The sequence below is a fragment of the Chrysemys picta genome, chromosome 1, assembly GCF_011386835.1.
Source record: "Chrysemys picta bellii isolate R12L10 chromosome 1, ASM1138683v2, whole genome shotgun sequence".
NCBI lineage: Eukaryota > Metazoa > Chordata > Testudines > Emydidae > Chrysemys > Chrysemys picta.
In genome coordinates, this window is record NC_088791.1 from 108,834,525 (window position 1) to 108,854,007 (window position 19,483).

Sequence of the window (19,483 nt, forward strand, 5' to 3'; positions counted from 1 at the left end):
ATAGTGCGTTGGTTGAAAAGGACCAAATGGAGATTATTTTGGGGGTGGAGAGAATGTTCATACAGATTATATGCCTCAAGGTATACAGGGTGCAGCCCTGATTATTGTTGCACCAGAAGGCTTTAAACTGAATGTAACTCTTTAGCTGTTTGTTTCTTTCTACCCTGGGTAACATCTCGTCCTTTCTGACAATGAATTTGAGCACCCAAATCTTAAATCTAGATTATACTATCACAGTCCACAATGCCTTCAGAGAAGTCTAAGTGAAAGTAAGTAACTCATGTTTTCATTTCTCTTGTAGGAATAGATAGTCTCCAGTAGAGCTGACTGAAATTAAAAATAATATTTTTTTCATCCAAAAAATTATTTTTCCAAAACCAAACTGTTTTCATGGAAAAACATTCTGTGCATTCCCCCCCCCCCCCCATATTTAAAAACAAACTTACAAAAATGTTTTTTTGTGAAACAAAACATGTTTAACTTTCAGTAACATTTTGATAAATATTTTGGAAACTTCAAAATGAGTCTGGTGTTTTTGAACCCTTTGGAATTTAAACAACTTAAACCTATACTTTTTTCCCCACAGAGTTTTAATTTTTCTTTCAGCCCTTGTCTCCCAGATAAGAGAGAAATTGAATATTTACCTCAATATCAGCTGTTGGATGTTTATAGAATCCTAGAAATGTAGAGCTGGAAGGGACCTTGAGAAGCCATCAAATCCAGCCCCTTGTGCTGAGGCAGGACCAAGTAAAGCTAGACCATCCCTGACAAGTGTTTGTCAAACCTGTTTTGAAGAAGTCCAATAATGGAGATTCCCCAACCTCCCTTGGAAACATATTCCAGTACTTAACTGTTCTTATAATTGGAAAGCTTTTCCTAATATATAACCTAAATCTCACTTGCTGCAGGTTATAAACCCATTACTTGTCCTATCTTCAGTGGACAGAGAATAATTGATCACTGTCTTCTTTATAATAGCCCTTAACATATTTGAAGACTGTTTATCAGATTCCCCCTCAGTTGTCTTTTCTCAAGACTAAATGTGTCCATGGTTTTTTAAACCTTTTTTCCACAGGTCAGGTTTTTGAAATGTTTTTATAAGTTTTGTTGCTCTCCTCTGGACTGTTTCCAGTATACTCACACCTTTCCAGGATTGGTCACAGTATTCCTGCTGAGGCCTCACCAGTGGCGAGTAGAGCAGGACAACTACCTCTCGTGTCTTACATATGACATCCCTGTTAATACACCCCAGAATGATATTAACCTCAATAGCAAGAGGAAAGTGAAATTAGCTGTCAGGTCTTACTAAAATAGCTATAAAAGATTGTAGGTTCAGTCGTCTTGAGGTTTTTCTTCAACAAACTCAAGTAGTAATTCTTAAATTCTAATATAATTTAAATTATAAGTTATGTATTATGTTTGCACATGCTATTTTTTTCTTGTAATAAAAGTCTTGATCCAAGATAATGAAGGTAACGTTTTAGTCTCCCATTAAACATGTCTCTTCTGCTTCTCTGAAAGAAGTGAGCCTATTAAAGTGAAAATACAATCTGCTTTTTCCATAACTGTGAAAATTCAATTGCAAAATAAAATGGCATAGACAAATTATCTTGAAATGACTTTATTTCTGACAAGCTGTTGCTTCCTAATCTGTTCCAGGAGAGAACTTTGAGCAGAGCCCCTTAAGAAGAACTTTCAAGTCCAAAGTTCTGGCACACTATCCTCAGAACATAGAGTGGAACCCCTTTGATCAAGATGCAGTGAACATGGTACGTATGCTGACTTTCTTCATAACCTCTTTGTTTCTTGATGACTATATTTAAGTCTGGAACAGTGTTCTCATTTATTAAAGCAGCACACATAATATGGAGAATGCTGGCCAACAAAGAATTTGAGAAGTAACTTGCTAAAGATGCAAAAACTAATAGAGTTTGTTGTTTTTTTTAAGTACTTCAGAAGTAGGAATCCTGCCAAATAGGCAGTAGGGCCAATAGCAGTAGCATAGCTAGGGTGGGGAGCAGGGGGAGCGGCAATCTGGAGACTGGTGAGCCTAACTTCAATACCAGGCAAATTGGTAGAAACTGTAGTAAAGAACAAAATTATCAGACACCTAAATGAACACGATTTGTTGGGGAAGAGTCAACACTGCTTTTGTAAAGGGAAATCATGCCTCACCAATCTATTAGGATTCTTCGAGGGGGTCAACAAATATGGGTGCTAGCATACTTGGATTTTTGGAAAGCCTTTGACAAGGACCCTCACCAAAGGCTTCTAAGAAAACTAAGTAGTCATGGGATAACAGGGAATGTCTTCTCATGGATCAGTAACAGGTTAAAAGAGAAAACAAAGGGAATAAGTGGTCAGATTTCACAATGGAAAAAGGTAAATACTAGGGTCCCCCAAAGATCTGTGCTGGGACCAGTGCTGTCCAACCTGATCATAAATGATCTGGAAAAGGGATAAACCGTGAAGTGGCAAAGTTTATAGATGATACAGTTATTCAAGATAGTTAAGTCCAAAGCTGACTGCAAAGAGTTAAAGGGATCTCACAAAACTTGGTGACTGGGCAACAAAATGGCAGATGAAATTCAACATTGATAAGTGCAAAGTAATGCACATGGGGGGAAAAAATAGTCCCAACTATATATACAAAACAGCGGGGTCTATATTAACTGTTACCACTCAAAAAATAGATCTTGGCGTCATCGTGGCTAGTTCTCTGGAAACTTCAGCTCAATGTGCCGCCTCAAAATAGCAAACAGAATGTTTGGAACCATTAGGAAAGGGATAGAAATAAGACTCTTAATTCAACATTCGAAGTTGACCACTTTTTTTCCCTGAGATTACCTAAAAGATTAAGAGGGATCATTGAAAATTCCCCAAATAATTTGGTACTCCAAGCATTTCTCCACGGTGGTCAAAGCTCTGTAAGATGCTATTGGTAAAGCCTTCATATAGAAATAGGCTTTGATAAGAACTAGGAGTTTGTTTTTATTTGAAGCAAGCTCTCTTGTGAAAAGATGTGTCCTGTTTTAAAAATACAAAAATGTTACTAGGGTGTAGGGTAGCAGAAAATGGCTGCAACTAGGACTTTCTGAGGCTGAATGTTTGAAGGGCAGAATTGTGAAGCAGTATCCTGCAGAGATGTGTCAAATTAACTCTTTTATTGTTGCTTACTGGTATCGGTTGTGCCTGCTAAAGTTAAGCTTCTGGAATGCTACTAGTAGCAGTGCATTCATCTATTTGCTTCCTCCCATACCTCCTCCCTGTCTTTCCCCCCCCCCCCCCCCGGCCGGGGGGGGGGGGGGGGGAGAAGTAACTTAACATGTGAGTACCATGGTAGCAATATCACCAATGCCAGGCATTCAAAAACCATGAGTGAAGCCACAAATTCATGAGATTGAGCCTTTAACTACACTTGGTTCTCTGGAAACTTCAGCTGAATGTGCAGCCTCAAAATGGCTAAGGGAATGTTGGGAACCATTAGGAAAGGGATAGAAATGAGATAGAAAATGTAATTCCACTAAATAAATCCATGGTTCGCCCACACCTTGAATACTGTCTGGTTCTGGTTGCCCACGAGAGATTAAAAAGTGAAGTGCTATTCAGCTTAAAAAGGAAATGTCAGGGTATGATAGAGGTCTATAAAACCATGAATAGTGTGCAAAAAGGTTTTTGCACTTTCACACAGTACAAAAACCAGGGGTCACTTGATGCAATTAACAGGCACAAGGTTTAATAAAAACAAGAGTTTTTTCACTCAGCGCGCGATTACCCTGTGGAACTCATTGCCATGGGATGTTGTGATGCCAAAAGTATAACTGGTTTCAAAAAAGAACTGGATAAATTCATGGAGGATGGGGTTCATCAATGGCTATTAGCCAAGATGGTCAGGGATGTAACCCCATGCCGAGAGGGACCCTAAACCTCTGCCAGAAGCTGGGAGGGGAATACAGGTAGATCACTCCAATTGCCCTGTTCTGCTCACTCCCCCTGAAGCTCTGGTATCAGCCACTGTCGGAAGACCGGATACTGGGCTAGACGGACCAGTGGTCTGGCCCACTATGGCTGTTATGTTCTTGTTGATCTACAGTGGTTTAATACTTTTGTTGGGACTGGATGGGCTCGTTAAGTATGCTAATTGAAGGAGGAAGGAGATCTCAAAAATCTATTAATATTTCTTTAAAAACAAGAGTGAAATAGAACCTTTTGAGGGAGAGATACTAATTTTAAACTAGTATCCAAGATGATTAGTATGTGAGGAAACTAGTTTGCCCTACAGTGTAGTGAACTGTCAGAAGGAAACTTATTCATCCACATTACATATTAGCAAGGGGGGGAAGTCTTAGAGAGAAATGATCTAAAATTGGGGGGAGGGATAGCTCAGTGGTTTGAACATTGGCCTGCTAAACTCAGGGTTGTGAGTTCAATTCTTGAGGGGGCCACTTAGGGATCTGGGGCAAAATCAGTACTTGGTCCTGCTAGTGAACGGGGCTGGACTCAGTGACCTTTCAGGGTCCCTTCCAGTTCTAGGAGATAGATGTATCTCCATATATTATATTTTATTATTATTATAACATCATAAAAATGACCGGCTTTCCAGATGGACTACATGCAAATATTACTTTATTTAAAAAAAGGTAAGAAGCAAATTCTTAATAAAGGGAGAGGAATATGGTGAAATGGCATATGTCAGCCAAGTGGAAGGGAGGAATCCTTCCTAAAAGGCGGTATGGTAGGAGTGTTGCAGCCAATAGAATGTTGGCATTCTTAATGGCATCTTGTCACAGGGCACACCACTCAGTGCCGGGCTGACGCTGCCTCCTGATACTCTCTGGGGATTAGCTTAAGCTGTTTCCAGGTGCTGGGGTTTTAAGAAAAATACCAAGTATGTAAGATTCATGATAAAAATCACAGGAGTTGTCAACACTGATACCATGCTAGCAACTGTCACTGTTAATACTAAGCATATACAGACAGACATGAGACTAATGATGCTACATAATTCATCTTGCACATGGTATGTGGATTTCAATATCTGCACAGCTCCAAAATGCCAAGCAATGGGAACAGTGCAATATTTACAGTAGGTCTCTGCAGTATCTTGCATCTGCATTAGATTGAAGGAGTCAGGACAGTTAGTGTAGTAAGACTTAAGCTACTGCATAGGCCGCTTCTGCCAGCCAATTTAGAGGAGAGGTTGTTAATGTTCATCTCTGAGTAAGCAAAATATGCAAGAAGAGGCAATGAAATATTATCAGAATATAATGGGTATTCATGAGAGAGCTGTGATGGTGCTAGTGTACAAAAATAGAATAAAAACTATGTAGACTGATACAATCTTCTTATAAGAGCCTGGTTAAAACAAAATAATTGTACAAAACAAAATCTTCTGGAAAAAGTCATTTCAGAGCACATTTACCACACATTATATGTTCTGACAAAAGCAGCAGTATTTACAAATAGTAGGAATACTTGCTTTCATCTTATGCTTTGAAAAACTTTATCATTATTTTGACCCAAAATGTCACTTAAAGTAATATTTTTCCTTCTCCTAATCACTTGAGCCAATTATTGGCTTTCTTGATCTCTTCTTTTGTTTTGTCAGCCTTTGCCTCTGTCTGCTTTATATAAGCTGCAAGAGGCAATTTCCTTAGAGGAGAAAATGCACAAGTATTTGAAGGTTAATCTGTGAGAGTATTCTGTTATTGCTATATGCTTAAGGAATTACAAATGCTTTATGAAAATCATTAAAAACAACAAAAGCAAAAAACCAAACACTCCATAACTATACCATTCTGCACTGGGCAAACTTTTTGGTCCGAGGGCCACATCTGGGTATGGAAATTGTATGGCGGGCCATACATGCTCACAGAATTGGCGGGGGGGGGGAGTTACGGGAGGGCTCTGGGGTAGGGCTAAGGATGAGGGTTTGGGGGTGCAGGAGCGTGCTCCAGGCTGGGACGGAGGGGTTTGGAGGGTGGGAGGGGGATCAGGCCTGGGGCAGGGGGTTGGGGCACAGGAGGGAGTCAGGGTGGCAGGCTCCGGGTGGCGCCTACCTGAAGCAGCTCCCAAGCAGAATGTCCCCCTCTGTCTCCTATGTGGAGGCACAGCCAGGTGGCTCTGCGCGCTGCCCTGTCCACAGGCACTGCCCCCACAGCTCCCATTGGCTGCTGTTCCCGGCCAATGGGAGCTGCGGGAGTTGGCGCTTGGGGTGGGAGCCGCTTGCAGATTCCCCGGCTACCCCTACACATAGGAGCTGGAGAGGGGACATGCCGCTGCTTCTGGGAACTGTGCAGAGTGGAGCAAGACCAAGACCCTGACCCCGCTCCCCGGCTGGAGCGCCGGAACAGGGCAAGCCCCAGACCCCACTTCCCGGCGGGAGGTCAAGGGCCGGATTAAAACGTCTGGAGGGCCGGATGTGGCCCCTGGGCCGTAGTTTGCCCACCTCTGCTTTAGATCAAGTTTCCTTCCTGTATTGAATAGTAAAGACCTTACTTGCATTCAAATAATAAATACTCTTTGTTTTTTCCATATTCACTGCTTCCTGTGTTTATCCCCACCTAAAGTCATAATCTTCTAGTACTTCCTCAGCATCCAGTTTTGATGTTACAATCTGGTTGTTTTCAGGCTGAAGTTTTAAGTACAGACGACTGAAAACTTAAGTACCTTGCTGAACTGGGCCCCAAAATAGGAGTTGTATTTGTTTACATGTATAGCTCCACTGAAGACAGTGGGCCTCCTGGCATGTTTAAAGTTGCACATGTGCTAAAGTACCTTGCTTAACTGGGGCCTTAATGTAAGTATCCTTAATAAGAAAAAGAAAAACAAAATGAAAGGCAGAATCATTTCTAAATTATTTCAGTAACAATGGGTACATTAAAAATGCTTATACAGATGGCAGAATTTATTTGAAAACCAAGAACACGTCCATTGTGCTTTAATTTTAGATTCTTGCATTTTTGTACAGACCTGCAATGAAGATGACATTAGACTCCCAGAGAAGAAAGTAAAGTTGTTCTGCCATATATAGTCTGTTCACATGTCGTTGGCAGATCTTTAAACAAAGTACTTTTATTGAATGTATTTGTAAACGTACATTGAAATAATTACATGGTTACAGCTCTGTTCATGTATATGGAAAAACTGTGCTTGGAAAGGAGTAATGAGAAGCAAAGCTTTCCCTAGACAGCTTCCCTTTATCTTGTGGTGACTTGTCTCTGGTACACCAGTCATAAGGGTGTATTCCCATAGCACTGACATATCCATCTGTCAGCTGCACCTTGTTGACTGGATGATGTTGCATTAAAAGAATCTTAAAGCTCTGCCTTTTGAATGGAAATACTTATGTAGGGACAGAAGGCCTTAATTTCTTAAGGTTAAAGAAAACTTCTGGCATACACACAACCCAAGGTAGTTTCTCATGCCATTGAAGAAAAAGCAGGTCCATATTTCTTGGCCAAATTCTATAAATTGCAGATAATCTCTGGCTTTCTTCTGTTTTTTTTTCCAGTCCATTTTCTTTGGAACAAGCAAAAGTGTGATCTCTTTTGGGGCCGCAATATTTTTCTCTTCCAGGGGCTTAACTATCATATGAAGTTCAGAGGGTCAGCATTCTTGCCCATTATGGGTTCAGTCAACCATAGCTTGATAAGTGCTGGATAAAATGTTCTGTTGGCTATTTTTATAGTTTCCCTTAGTACAGTAGAACCTCAGGGTTATGAACACCAGAGTTATGAATTGACCAGTCAACCGTGCACCTCATTTGGAACTGGAAGTATACAATCAGGCAGTTGAGACCCAAAACAAAACACAGTACTGTACAATATTTGCAAATGTAAATTACTTTTAAAAAAAGGGGTGGGGTTAAAAAGATTTGACACGGTAAGGAAACTGTTTCTGTGCTTGTTTCGTTTAAATTAAGATAGTTTAAAAGCAGCATTTTTCTTCTGCATAGTAAAGTTTCAAAGCTGTATTAAAGTCAGTGTTCAGTTGTAAATAGGGCTGTCAAGCGATTAATCGCACTGTTAATAGAATACCATTTATTTAAATATTTTTGGATGTTTTCTACATTTTCAAATATATTGATTTTGATTACAACACAGAATACAAAGTGTACAGTGCTCACTTTATATTTATTTTTGATTTACTCTGTAAAAAAAAAAACAAAAGAAATAGTATTTTTCAATTCACCTAATACAAGTACTGTAGTGCAATCTCTTTATCATGAAAGTTGAACTTAAAAATGTAGAATTATGTACTAAAAAACCTGCATTCAAATATAAAACAATGCAAAATTTTAGAGCCTGCAAGTCCATTCAGTCCTACTTCTTGTTCAGCCAATCGCTCAGACAAACAAGTTTGTTTACATTTGCAGGAGATAATACGTTAATTGGAAGGGGTATTTCTCTATGGTTCTCCAGGGGCTTGTGGATCACCGTGGGGGTTTCATTGACATTAACACAGGCTGGCCCGGAAAGGTGCATGACGCACGCATCTTTCGGAACACTTGGCTCTTCAGGAAAATGCAGGCTGGGACTTTTTTCCCAGAGTGGAAGATCACGGTAGGGGAAGTTGAAATGCCCATTGTGATCCTTGGAGATCCTGCTTACCAGTTAATGCCGTGGCTCATGAAACCCTACACAGGGAGCCTTGACAGCAGCAATGAACGGTTCAACTACAGGCTGAGCCGGTGCTAAATGACTATGGAGTGTGCCTTTGGCCGTTTAAAGGCCCGCTAGCGATCTCTGTATGGGAAGCTGGACTTGGCCGAAAACAGCATACCCGCGGTTATATCCGCGTGCTGTGCCCTCCCTAATATTTGTGAAGGGAAGGGTCAAAGCTTCACTCAGCTTCAGGTTCAACACCTGGAGGCTGAATTTGCACAGCCAGAGAGCAGGGCTATTACAAGGGCCCAGCGCGGGGCTGCAAGGATTAGGAATGCCTTGAGGGAGCAATTTGAGGCTGAAAACCAGCAGTGATATCTGGTGCCCTGCACGGGAGTGAAGTGCAGTAGTTCCAATCTTTAGGAATCCGTGTATGCTAAGCAGACTTGCAGTGCCTGTTTATTTCCTGGGCTAAAGAGTCTTTTACTATATGCAATAATAAAGAATGTTTTCAAAGCCAAAAATTCCATTTATTGAAAAGAAACAAGGGGGTGGAGTGGGGAACAGTACAATCACAGATTCGCATATGTCCTGTCTGGTGTGCTGTGCAGTGAGTGCTGCACTTCAGGTTAGCTATACTGTATGGTGATGGGGGTTGAGTGCAGAGGGTAAGGGTCATGGTTTTCAGGGCTGGGTGGTGAAGATACTGGTGTTGGAGGCAGCGGGTGGCGTGAAGAACACGGAAGTTGGGGAAAGTGGGTTGGAGGTGACAGTGGGGCACAACGGAAAGAGTTTTGGGACAAGGGCTGTAGGGGGAGGTGGCGTTTGCGGTACTGCTCCTCTTTCTGCATGGCTACGAGCTCCTGGATAGCGTCTGCTTGGCGTTCCAGGATGCTTATAAGCCGATCAGTGCTTTGCTGCCGGTGCGCAGTGCTTTGCTGCCTGTGTGCTGCATTTTCCTGGTGGATCCTGCTTTCTCTCTCCCTCCAGTTCTGTGCTTTCTCATTCTCTTTAATAGATTGCCGCATCACTTCTTGCAGCATGTCTTCTTTGCTTTTTCGCGGTCTCTTCCTGAGTCTTTGCAGTCTCTGAGCAGGCGATAAAAGGGACGGCTGAGGTCTCAAGGTTGATGCAGCTGTATAGGCAAAATGCAACATTCAACAGAGGCAGCATTGTTTATACCAAACAGAGTAATGATTCCCACCGCACTTAAGGAGTAGAAAACACACAGGGTCTACACAATAGCATAATTTTCCCATCCGAAACAGAGCGCGCACATCCCACGGGAGCCTCAAAATGGTGAATAAGGGGGACTGATTGTTTCAGGGTTGCACTGTCCTCTGGGTTTCTGTGCGTTAGGGAGAGCCAACAGCTTCAGGGGGCACCTACACTGAACACTGTCCCAACATTTTCCACAGGAGTTCGTCCTAGATGATATCTCACTGCTGAGGGTGACCTGGGAAGCAAGGGAGGGTCTTCTACTGCAATGCGGCTTCCGCCCTGGCCCATATGCAGCTTGCCTGTGTGCAGCAATGGTTCCCCTCGCAGCACAGTGGCGCGGACACGTTAGCCTGGCTGGGACGAGGACCACGGTGGCTCTCCCGATAAACCTGCGCAAGCGCATTGCACACGTTTTGGATGAGACATTCGAGGAGATTACCGAAGCCGATTACCGCGATGTGATAAACCACATCAATGCACTGTTCCGCATCTAGGCATGCATGTCTAACCCTCCTCTCTCAAAGAGCCCGCACCGAAAAAATTCCTTCCCCTCCCCCCCCCCCCCCCCCAAAAAAAAACCGCTTAACGGGAACCTGCTCTTCTGTTTGTCCTCCACCAAGTACCGGCCGCTGCGACTAGCTACCTTCCTCCTGGCTTGAGAAGAGCTCCTGGCTGCATGGCTCCAGGGATTCCGGGGTGTCTCCATCCGGCCCACCACCATCACTCCCTTTTTCCTCGTCCCTCCCCCATCACCGACTCTGGTGTAGCCAAGTCAGATGCCACCAGAAGAAGGTTGATTTTCCTTTTTGGTGGTTCGGGTTCTGTAGTTTCTGCATCGGAGTGTTGCTCTTTTAAGACTTCTGAAAGCATGCACCACACCTCGCCCCTCTCAGATTTGGAAAGGCACTTCAGATTCTTAATTCTTGCGTCAAGTGCTGTAGCTATCTTTAGCAATCTCACATTGGTACCGTCTTTGCGTTTTGTGTAATCTGCAGTGAAAGTGTTCTTAAAATGAACAACATGTGTTGGGTAATCATCCGAGACTGCTATGAACATGAAATATATGGCAGAATGCAGGTAAAACAGAGCAGGAGACCTACAACTCTCCCCTAAGGAGTTCAGTCACAAATTTAGTTAATGCAATTTTTTTATTTTTTTTTTAAATGAGCGTCATCAGCATGGAAGCATGTCCTCTGGAATGGTGGCCGAAGTATGAAGGGGCTTATATGGCATGTAAATACCTTGCAGTGCCAGCTACAAAAAAGCCATGCAAATGCCTGTTCTCACTTTCTGGTGACATTGTAAATAAGAAGTAGTCAGCATTATTTCCTGTAAATGTAAACAAACTTGTTTTTTAGTGATTGGCTGAACAAGAAGTAGGACTGAGTGGACTTGTAGGCTCTGAAGTTTTACATTGTTTTATTTTTGAGTGCAGTTATGTAACAACAAAAAATCTAAATTTGTAAATTGCACTTCCACGACAAAGATTGCACTGCAGAACTTGTATGAGTGAATTGAAAAATACTATTTCTTGTGTATCATTTTTACAGTGCAAATATTTGTAATCAGAAATATACACTTTGATTTTCATATATATTGTATTCTGTGTTGTAATTTAAATGTAGAAAAACATCCAAAATACTTAATAAATTTCAATTGGTATTGTTAAACAGTGCAATTAAAATGGCGATTAATCGCAATTAATTTTATTTGAGTTAATCGCGTGAGTTAACTGCGATTAATCAACAGCCCTAGTTGTAAACTTTTTGAAAGAACAAACAACCAGAATATTTTGTTCAGAGTTATGAACAACCTCTATTCCCGGGCGGGGGGGACGAGGGGTGGTTGTAACACTGAGGGTCTACTGTATAATTAGTTGTTTTAATTCCCCCTCAGAAAGACTCAGTCAGGTAGGCAGCTCAACAATGCTGAATCATCTTGTTTAAAAAAAAAAAAAGGGGGGGAAATTGTTCAGGTCCCACCTCAGAAAGGTCTTCCACCGTTCTTCTAGTTCACTCAAACCTATTTTAGAGTTGAATGTGAATTCTTCTCTTCAAGAACCTTCCTTTAGGATTTAGACCAGGAGTCGGCAACCTTTCAGAAGTGGTGTGCCAAGTCTTCATTTATTCACTCTAATTTAAGGTTTTGCGTGCCAGTAATACATTTTAACGTTTTTAGGTGGTCTCTTTATCTAAGTCTATAATATATAACTAAACTATTGTTGTATGTAAAGTAAATAAGGGTTTTAAAATGTTTAAGAAGCTTCATTTAAAATAAATTTAAAATGCAGAGCCCCCAGGACCGGTGGCCAGGACCCGGGCAGTGTGAGTGCCGCTGAAAATCAGTTTGCGTGCCGCCTTTGGCACGCGTGCCATAGGTTGCCTACCCCTGATTTAGACTCTGTGCTTTGTGATCCATATGATAAACCTGGATGAGTGTATGCTATTGACTTGCAGGGTGCTTGTCTGAATATAATATCACTGTGCATCAAGACCATATGTTTAAGGCTTTTCTTTTTGGATGAACACTAACACTTGGCCCTGCCCTTTTGCCTTATCTATAGGGTTCTGCAATTTAATAGTCCCCTGGTGAGCTCTTCCCTCATTGTTCATCTTCCTATCCTGCCCCTCTCCTTTATCTTCTGCTCCCTTTCCTCCTATCCTGTTCCAAGCCTAATAATATTTGCAGTGTGTTGGCACTGTATTTTGCCTGTGTTTTGCAACCACTGACTTGAAGTGTTGGCTCACTGTGTGCTGTAGGGCATGCAAAAGATAATGAAGTTTAATAGGTATTTATTGTGGGGGAAGGTCCCCTACTGGAGGATTTCAGAGAGAAGTGTGGGCAGGGGGATGCTTAAGGGTCATACAGAGGTAGTCTAAACACTGTGTGGTCAGACTTAATAAAGCTATGCCCATTGTCTCCAGTGCAGAAGCCCAGTTTTCAGAATTTAACAGTTTGGCACAGACTAATCCAGTGACAGTTGAGATGCATATTATGGAGCCTAAATTCAATAATTAAAACGTGAAATAGGGATTTTACTCCTACTTTCACAGAGAATTTGAATGTAGCTGTAATGACAGAGCTACTATTAACACTTCAATAACAAAACTGCAACCTTTTTGAATTAATATGTGGCTCCTGTTCAAAAAGTGGCTTGAGCTGCAATTTCATGGTTTATGTCAGGAACGCCTATCAATTGAATTAAATCCTTTTATTGACTCTAGGCCATTTATTACCCCATGCATTAACTTTTACAGCAACATATAAAAATGGGTCTGGATGATGCATGGGATTGCCAACTGGATGTGAAATCTGGCTTCTATGCCATTGATCTGAATCCTGCTCAGGTCAGTCGCAGCTGAAACTTGTTGCCATCTGACTGTTCAGTGGTCTTTCAAAGTGAGCTGATGTTGATTAGGAATGGATTTGGCCACACTTATAAAATTTATCCATGTTTACCTCTTCTGACAGGAGAAGTGATTACTCCTGGTCAAGGGGAATCTACACCAGTGATGGGCAACCTGCGGCTCATCAGGGCAATCTGATTGCGGGCTGCAAGACATTTTGCTACTGTTAACCATCTGCAGGCACGGCCCCCCGCAGCTCCCAGTGGCCAGGGATGCTCAACATCAGCAAAATGTCTCATGGCCCACAATCAGATTACCCTGCTGGACCGCAGGTTATCCACCACTGGTCTACACTGTCACTTTCTAGTCAGTTCTACGTTGTGGATAGGCACTGATCCTTAACAGCGCACCAAGCCAACCTTTCACTGTGCTCTCTTTGAAGGTTCCTTTCCTTTCTTTGCACCTTCCATTTTAAAAAGAAGTTTCAGTTCTTGTTTAAAAAATTTATAGATTTGTTTTGAGCATAATTTGGTTTCATGCTGTAGCATGATTTAAACATGTTTTGCAAAATTGTTTCACTATTTTGCATTACATGGCTGATTTTCCTAAAAAAAATGTCTGGAAAATGCCTTGGGTTATCATTCTAGGGCTACATTTCAAAGTACTTATGTAAAATAGAATCATTTGTAAAAGAACTTGACTGATTAATCAAAAACTAGGTTTACATTGAATTCCTCCCCCTCCCCCAATCAAAATGTTTTACTGTTTAGGTAAGAAAATACTCATACAGGAGAAAGTTTATTTATTAATGGATTATTATCAATTATTTATTCAATTTAATTGTTATTTAAAGATAAGCATATACCATCAAAACCAATTGAGTTCTTTATGTGATTTTTTTTTTTTTGGCCCATTTTCATTGTGCACTTCAGCAAATTAAAAGTGATACATCGTTGAAAGCAAAAACTGAAGGCATTTATGTGATGCTTAAATACAAGTGATGTATTATTCATTATCAAGAATAATTATGTGAAGTGGTGCTTCTGACTTGGTAAAATAAAACCATGTCTAAAAAAATCTTTCTTTAAGCAACACTTTTTTAGTTATGAGGCCAGACTGTTCGTTCTCAAATGTATTTGAAAAGTACATCTTTTTTAATCTAAACTGTTAATAATTTAGAATAATTGGCATATATATAATTTGATTTTGTCATTGCCTGATCTGCTCATGGAAGCAAAAAATACAAAATCTTAAATTATTTCACATTAGATACTGATATGATTATCTTTTTCTTACACAGCTATGTATGCCTAAAGGGCTATCTTTCAGGACCCAGATTGACAACAGAGACCCGCAGTTCCATTCATTTATAATCACCAGGGAAGATGGTTCTCGTACTTATGGATTTGTGCTCACTTTCTATGAGGAGGTCACAAGCAAGCAAATTTGCACAGCCATGCAAACGCTTTACCAAATGCACAATGCAGAGCAATGCAGCAGCGTCTATGCCTCCTCTTCTTGCAGCATGGACTCCCTGGCAAGCAGCATTGATGAAGGAGATGCCACTTCCCTGGCCAAGCTCCAGCAGTACAACTCATATGACATCAGCAGAGACACATTATACGTATCCAAATGTATATGTCTCATCACTCCTTTGCCCTTTATGCAGGCCTGCAAGAAGTTCCTTATCCAGCTTTACAAGGCAGTTACCTCTCAGCAACCCCCACCTTTACCGCTGGAGAGCTATATCCATAACGTTCTTTATGAAGTGCCCCTTCCACCCCCAGGGAGGTCACTGAAGTTCTATGGGGTTTATGAGCCTATCGTTTGCCAGAGACCTGGACCCAGTGAACTTCCACTGTCTGACTACCCTCTTCGAGAAGCCTTTGAGCTGCTGGGTTTGGAAAACCTTGTCCAAGTCTTTACGTGTGTTCTCCTGGAGATGCAGATTCTTCTGTATTCACAAGGTAGGCTGTCTTTCTGGATTGGTGTCTGATTGGATCAGACAATTCCTGAACAACTGTAGTGCTGAGACTGCTGTGAACTATTTGATTTCAGGGGATTAGTGAGACAGTGTAATAAAAAGAAATGAGGCTTTGCTAGTGAAAGGGCTAAGTAATTGTTTCCTCTACATTCTAGGTGTCGTTTGTTTAATTATGCATCATATTTATCATTCATGACAGCTAGTGATAGAATTGACTTAATTGTCATCTTTAAACTGCCCTTGATCAGCTTGCAAGACAGCACAAAACTAATCCTCCCTTCTGCAGGAAATTACGCCATTAGGTAATATGTCTTGCACAAATTTCACATTTTCTTTTTGATGTGACAAATTTTATTAAGATGTTGCTGTTCTAACCTTTGCGGCCAAACTTTGTCTCCTTATGGGCCTACAGGCATCTTGAAGTAATTATTTTCATGAGGATGTAGTTGGTGGCTTCTGCTTGACACCTTGGGACTTCACTCAAAGGGCTACTGCAGGTTAGATATGTTGACAAAGCTGTCAGAGAGGCATCTCGAACAGATCCTGCCTACTTGTAATGTTTTAATGAGCTTTTGGGAGTTAGATTTTTCAGGAGAAGGTTCAACACTTCCTATTGACTATACAAGCACTCTGACAGGTTTCAGAAATGTCTAGTTCACAATGCATAGGCTACAATGCTGGAGCATTGCTTCTTGTATACTACAGGGCTGCTGACTAGGGCCCAGATTTACAAAGGTAGGTAGGTGCCTGTGATGCAGATAGATTCACAAAGTGATTTACTTTCGATGGGAATTAGGTGCCTCAGCTGCTTTTGGATGATTTTGTAAGTTGTATTAGGTGCCTATTTGCAACTTTAGGCACCTAAATACCTGAGTTGAACTGGCCCTAAATTAAAATATGTACTTTGGGGAGAAGAGAAGTTGGGCAGGTTTTCATGTGAGGATGACTAAAGTTGGACATCTAAAGAGGTGGCTTGTGTTTTGAATATGCTGAATATCCACAACTGCCACTAAAGTTGGTGAGAACTCCAGGTGATCAGAACCTCTGAAAATTGGGCCATGTTTGGGTGGGCAGGGAGGGAGGCTGCCTGAATATAGATATAGATGCTTAATTTCATGCATCAAGTCTGAAAATGCTGCCCTTGTCATAGACAAAGTGAAAGTTTAGTTAATAAACATTAAATAGTGACACCATTGACAAAATACCTTTAGGTATACCAGAAGGGGGAAAATGACAGTCACCTTAAATAGTTTGAAAAAGATGAAATTCAAACAATTTTTGAATTTTCTGATAGAGCAATTTTCTGCAATTTAATGTTTTTGTTTCTTCCCCTCCCCTCCCATCCCCACTCCCAGAAAAGTCTGAGATCCTTGACCCAACTTTGTTCGCTTTGTCAAGAATTGTCTACGTTAAACAGTGTGGTGGTGGGAAGCTGTACAGTAGGTTGTGTTTGACAAATGAAGCAATTGTGCAATTATACTGCATCATTCACATTCCTAAAGGTGCAGAGTTGAGGCTAATGTGCAGCTTACATTTGACTTTTTGTAACATAGTTTTTTCATATTTCCAAGAATTCTTTAAAAAGAAAGTGAGCTTTATTTTTTTGTTTAACTAAATACCACTGAACCTCTGTTGTACTAAGCTCCTGGGATCTAGCAGAGAAAGCTCCTCTCCCGTAAACTCCTGTGCAGCTTTTAGCTTGAAAGAAGCTCTTGCCTTGTTGAGGGTGGCTTCTTACAAAATAAGCAGTTACAGTGCAGGGTTCATGCAAACCTGTGCACTTGCCAATGCATTTCACTGGGCAAATAAATTAAGCCACACTGTGCGCATATGCATGGCTTTCTTTATCTGCAAATTTCACAAGCTCAGCCAGAGAATCCAGTGCCAAATATACTTCATGTGCACGTGGTGCAATTATCAACAGGACACGACTGTCAACTCAAAATCAATTGTCACTGGAACACCTAAATGTATTTCTCAAGGGAGGTTATTGGTATGTCAGAACTTACCTTTCAGCTCCCAACCATTTCAGAAGTAAGCTGTTGTTATATATCAGGGATCGGCAACCTTTGGCACGCAGCCCACCAGGGAAATTTCCTGGCAGGCCGGGACGGTTTGTTTACCTGCAGCGTCCGCAAGTTCGGCAAATGGCAGCTCCCACTGGCTATGGTTTGCCGTTCCAGGCCAACGGGGGCTGCGGGAAGCAGCGGCCAGCACATCCCTCAGCCCACGCCACTTCCCACAGCCCCCATTGGCCTGGAATGGCAAACCGTGGCCAGTGGGAGCTGCGATCGGACAACCTGCGGACGCTGCAGGTAAACAAACTGTCCCGGCCCGCTAGCGGATTTCCCTGACGGGCCGCGTGCCAAAGGTTGCCGATCCCTGCTGTATACCTTTAAAACAAACTGATTTTTTTCCCCCTCCCACTGTCCTGAAAAATGTCTGAACCTTCTTTTCGTTTTAAGTTGTCAAAAAGTCAATTCAATTCACTTCAGCTACAAGGAAACCATGAAAACTTGAGCCTGAAAAAGGAGCTTTGGACAATTAAGTAACGTTGTAAGGAACCTGCTAGTTGATTACTGGGCACTGTAATCCCTCAGTTAATCTAACAGCAGAGAAGACCATTATCTCCAGAGTGCAGGAAAGAGAAGTAGTACAACCTGAGGTCAGAAGGGCACAGGGTAAGAACAAGCGTTACAGGTGGAGAAGGCAGCAGCTTGGGAGCTGGCTGCAGCGGGGAGGTTTGTTAGCTGGAATTCAGGGCTGGAGGGCCTGAGAGCCCACCAGAAATTCACCCAGTATCGGGCAGAGACCAGTAGTAGCTGTGGCAGGAGGACAGAGGATTTAACAGAACATTTAATTTTGTATTGGAGACACACAAAATTATTAAAAGTTGAGACCCGATATATCAGCTTAACCATCTTAGAAACAAGTACAGCTCTGTGTTTGCTATCATGCTGCTCCTCTGTTATACTCTGAATCCAGATATAAACACAAGTTAAGGCTAGGGCACCCATTGTAACAATGTCCTTTGCTATTCCCAGGCACTTCTAGCCATTGGGAACAAAGCAGCTCACATGGACTCAGGTTAAGGCTTTCTGGATGTTGCAGTTAACCCTTTCAGTGTTGCCAACCCCAACCATTTTAAAAATCATAAGCAAGATCCACCAAAATCACGAGACTTAAAATAATTATTTTATGTACCTTCTCATTATAACTTTTAAATTGTGCTTGAGTCACATTTTTAAGCTGTTCTCCACAACCTTGAGGACTAGAAACTTTGATTTAAAAAAAAAAAATTAAAGCTGAGATTCTTGTATTCAGGAGCTGGGGCGCTTTAAGAAGCACACCAAATATCACAAGACTTGGGGGGGAAAAAATTTGAATTGGCAACACAATGCTACACGGTCTCTCTAGTTCAGTAGCTAGAAGAAAAGTATAGATCTAAAACTTTCATTTTATAATACAAGACTTTATACAAAAAATTCTTATTTGAAACAGACATATTAGATTCACTATAGTTTAGGAAATCAGATTTGTCTCAAGACTTTATTTTTACTTGTGACTACAGAGAGGCAAGAGTATTTTGTGTATGTAATGTATGGGCTTCCAACAGTTTCCAAGTAAATAACATTCTGTGGTAGTTGCTATAATTTCCCAAGGATCAGTAACAAAATGCTACTGGCGTAAGATCTCTGCTGGAGAGAGATGAATTAAATTGTGGGCTCAGCAGAAAGCTAGGCAATCCATTTTGTACGTTTGCCTTCCAAGGGATTTAAACATGAGAATATGTGGACAAAACAAAGATTAACTTCCTTTAGCTCAGGCGGTTTCTGCCTACTGTAATTTTGAACATTTCCCAAGTTGTTTTTAGAAGGATTTGAGTAATTGCTTCTCAAAGATTAAATATATTTTTGTATGTTTTTTAAGCTTGGGGAAATAATTCTGAAGAACAAACTTGTGTGTATAACTGTGGCCTAAAAGGGATCTTGGTTCTCAGTATACTGTCTCTGTGGTCCAATATATATTAATCTTGAGCAAACATAAGAACGGCCATACTAGGTCAGACCAAAGGTACATTTAGCCCAGTATCCTGTCTTCCAACAGTGGCCAATGCCAGGTGCCCCAGAGGGAATGAACAGAACAGGTAATCACCAAGTGATCCATCCCCTGTCGCCCATTCTCAGCTTCTGGTAAACAGAGGCTAGGGACACCAACCCTGCCCATCCTGGTTAACAGCCATTGGTGGACCTACCCTCCATGAACTTACCTAGTTCTTGTTTTGAACAAGTAAGTGACTTGCATGAAAATCAGTCTGTCTAGGG

The 19,483-nt window shown here is 41.5% G+C and overlaps 1 protein-coding gene across 11 annotated transcripts in view; it reads left to right on the forward strand.

The window, feature by feature from the left end:
- DENND5B (DENN domain containing 5B) overlaps positions 1 to 19,483 on the forward strand; it is a 203,489-nt gene that overhangs the window by 105,407 nt on the left and 78,599 nt on the right. For all 11 annotated transcript variants that reach the window (XM_065566406.1, XM_065566447.1, XM_065566404.1 and 8 more), the window contains 2 exons: positions 1,660 to 1,769; positions 14,475 to 15,141. In XM_065566406.1, coding sequence (XP_065422478.1) covers positions 1,660 to 1,769; positions 14,475 to 15,141 — 777 coding nt within the window. The remainder of the gene's footprint in view (positions 1 to 1,659; positions 1,770 to 14,474; positions 15,142 to 19,483) is intronic.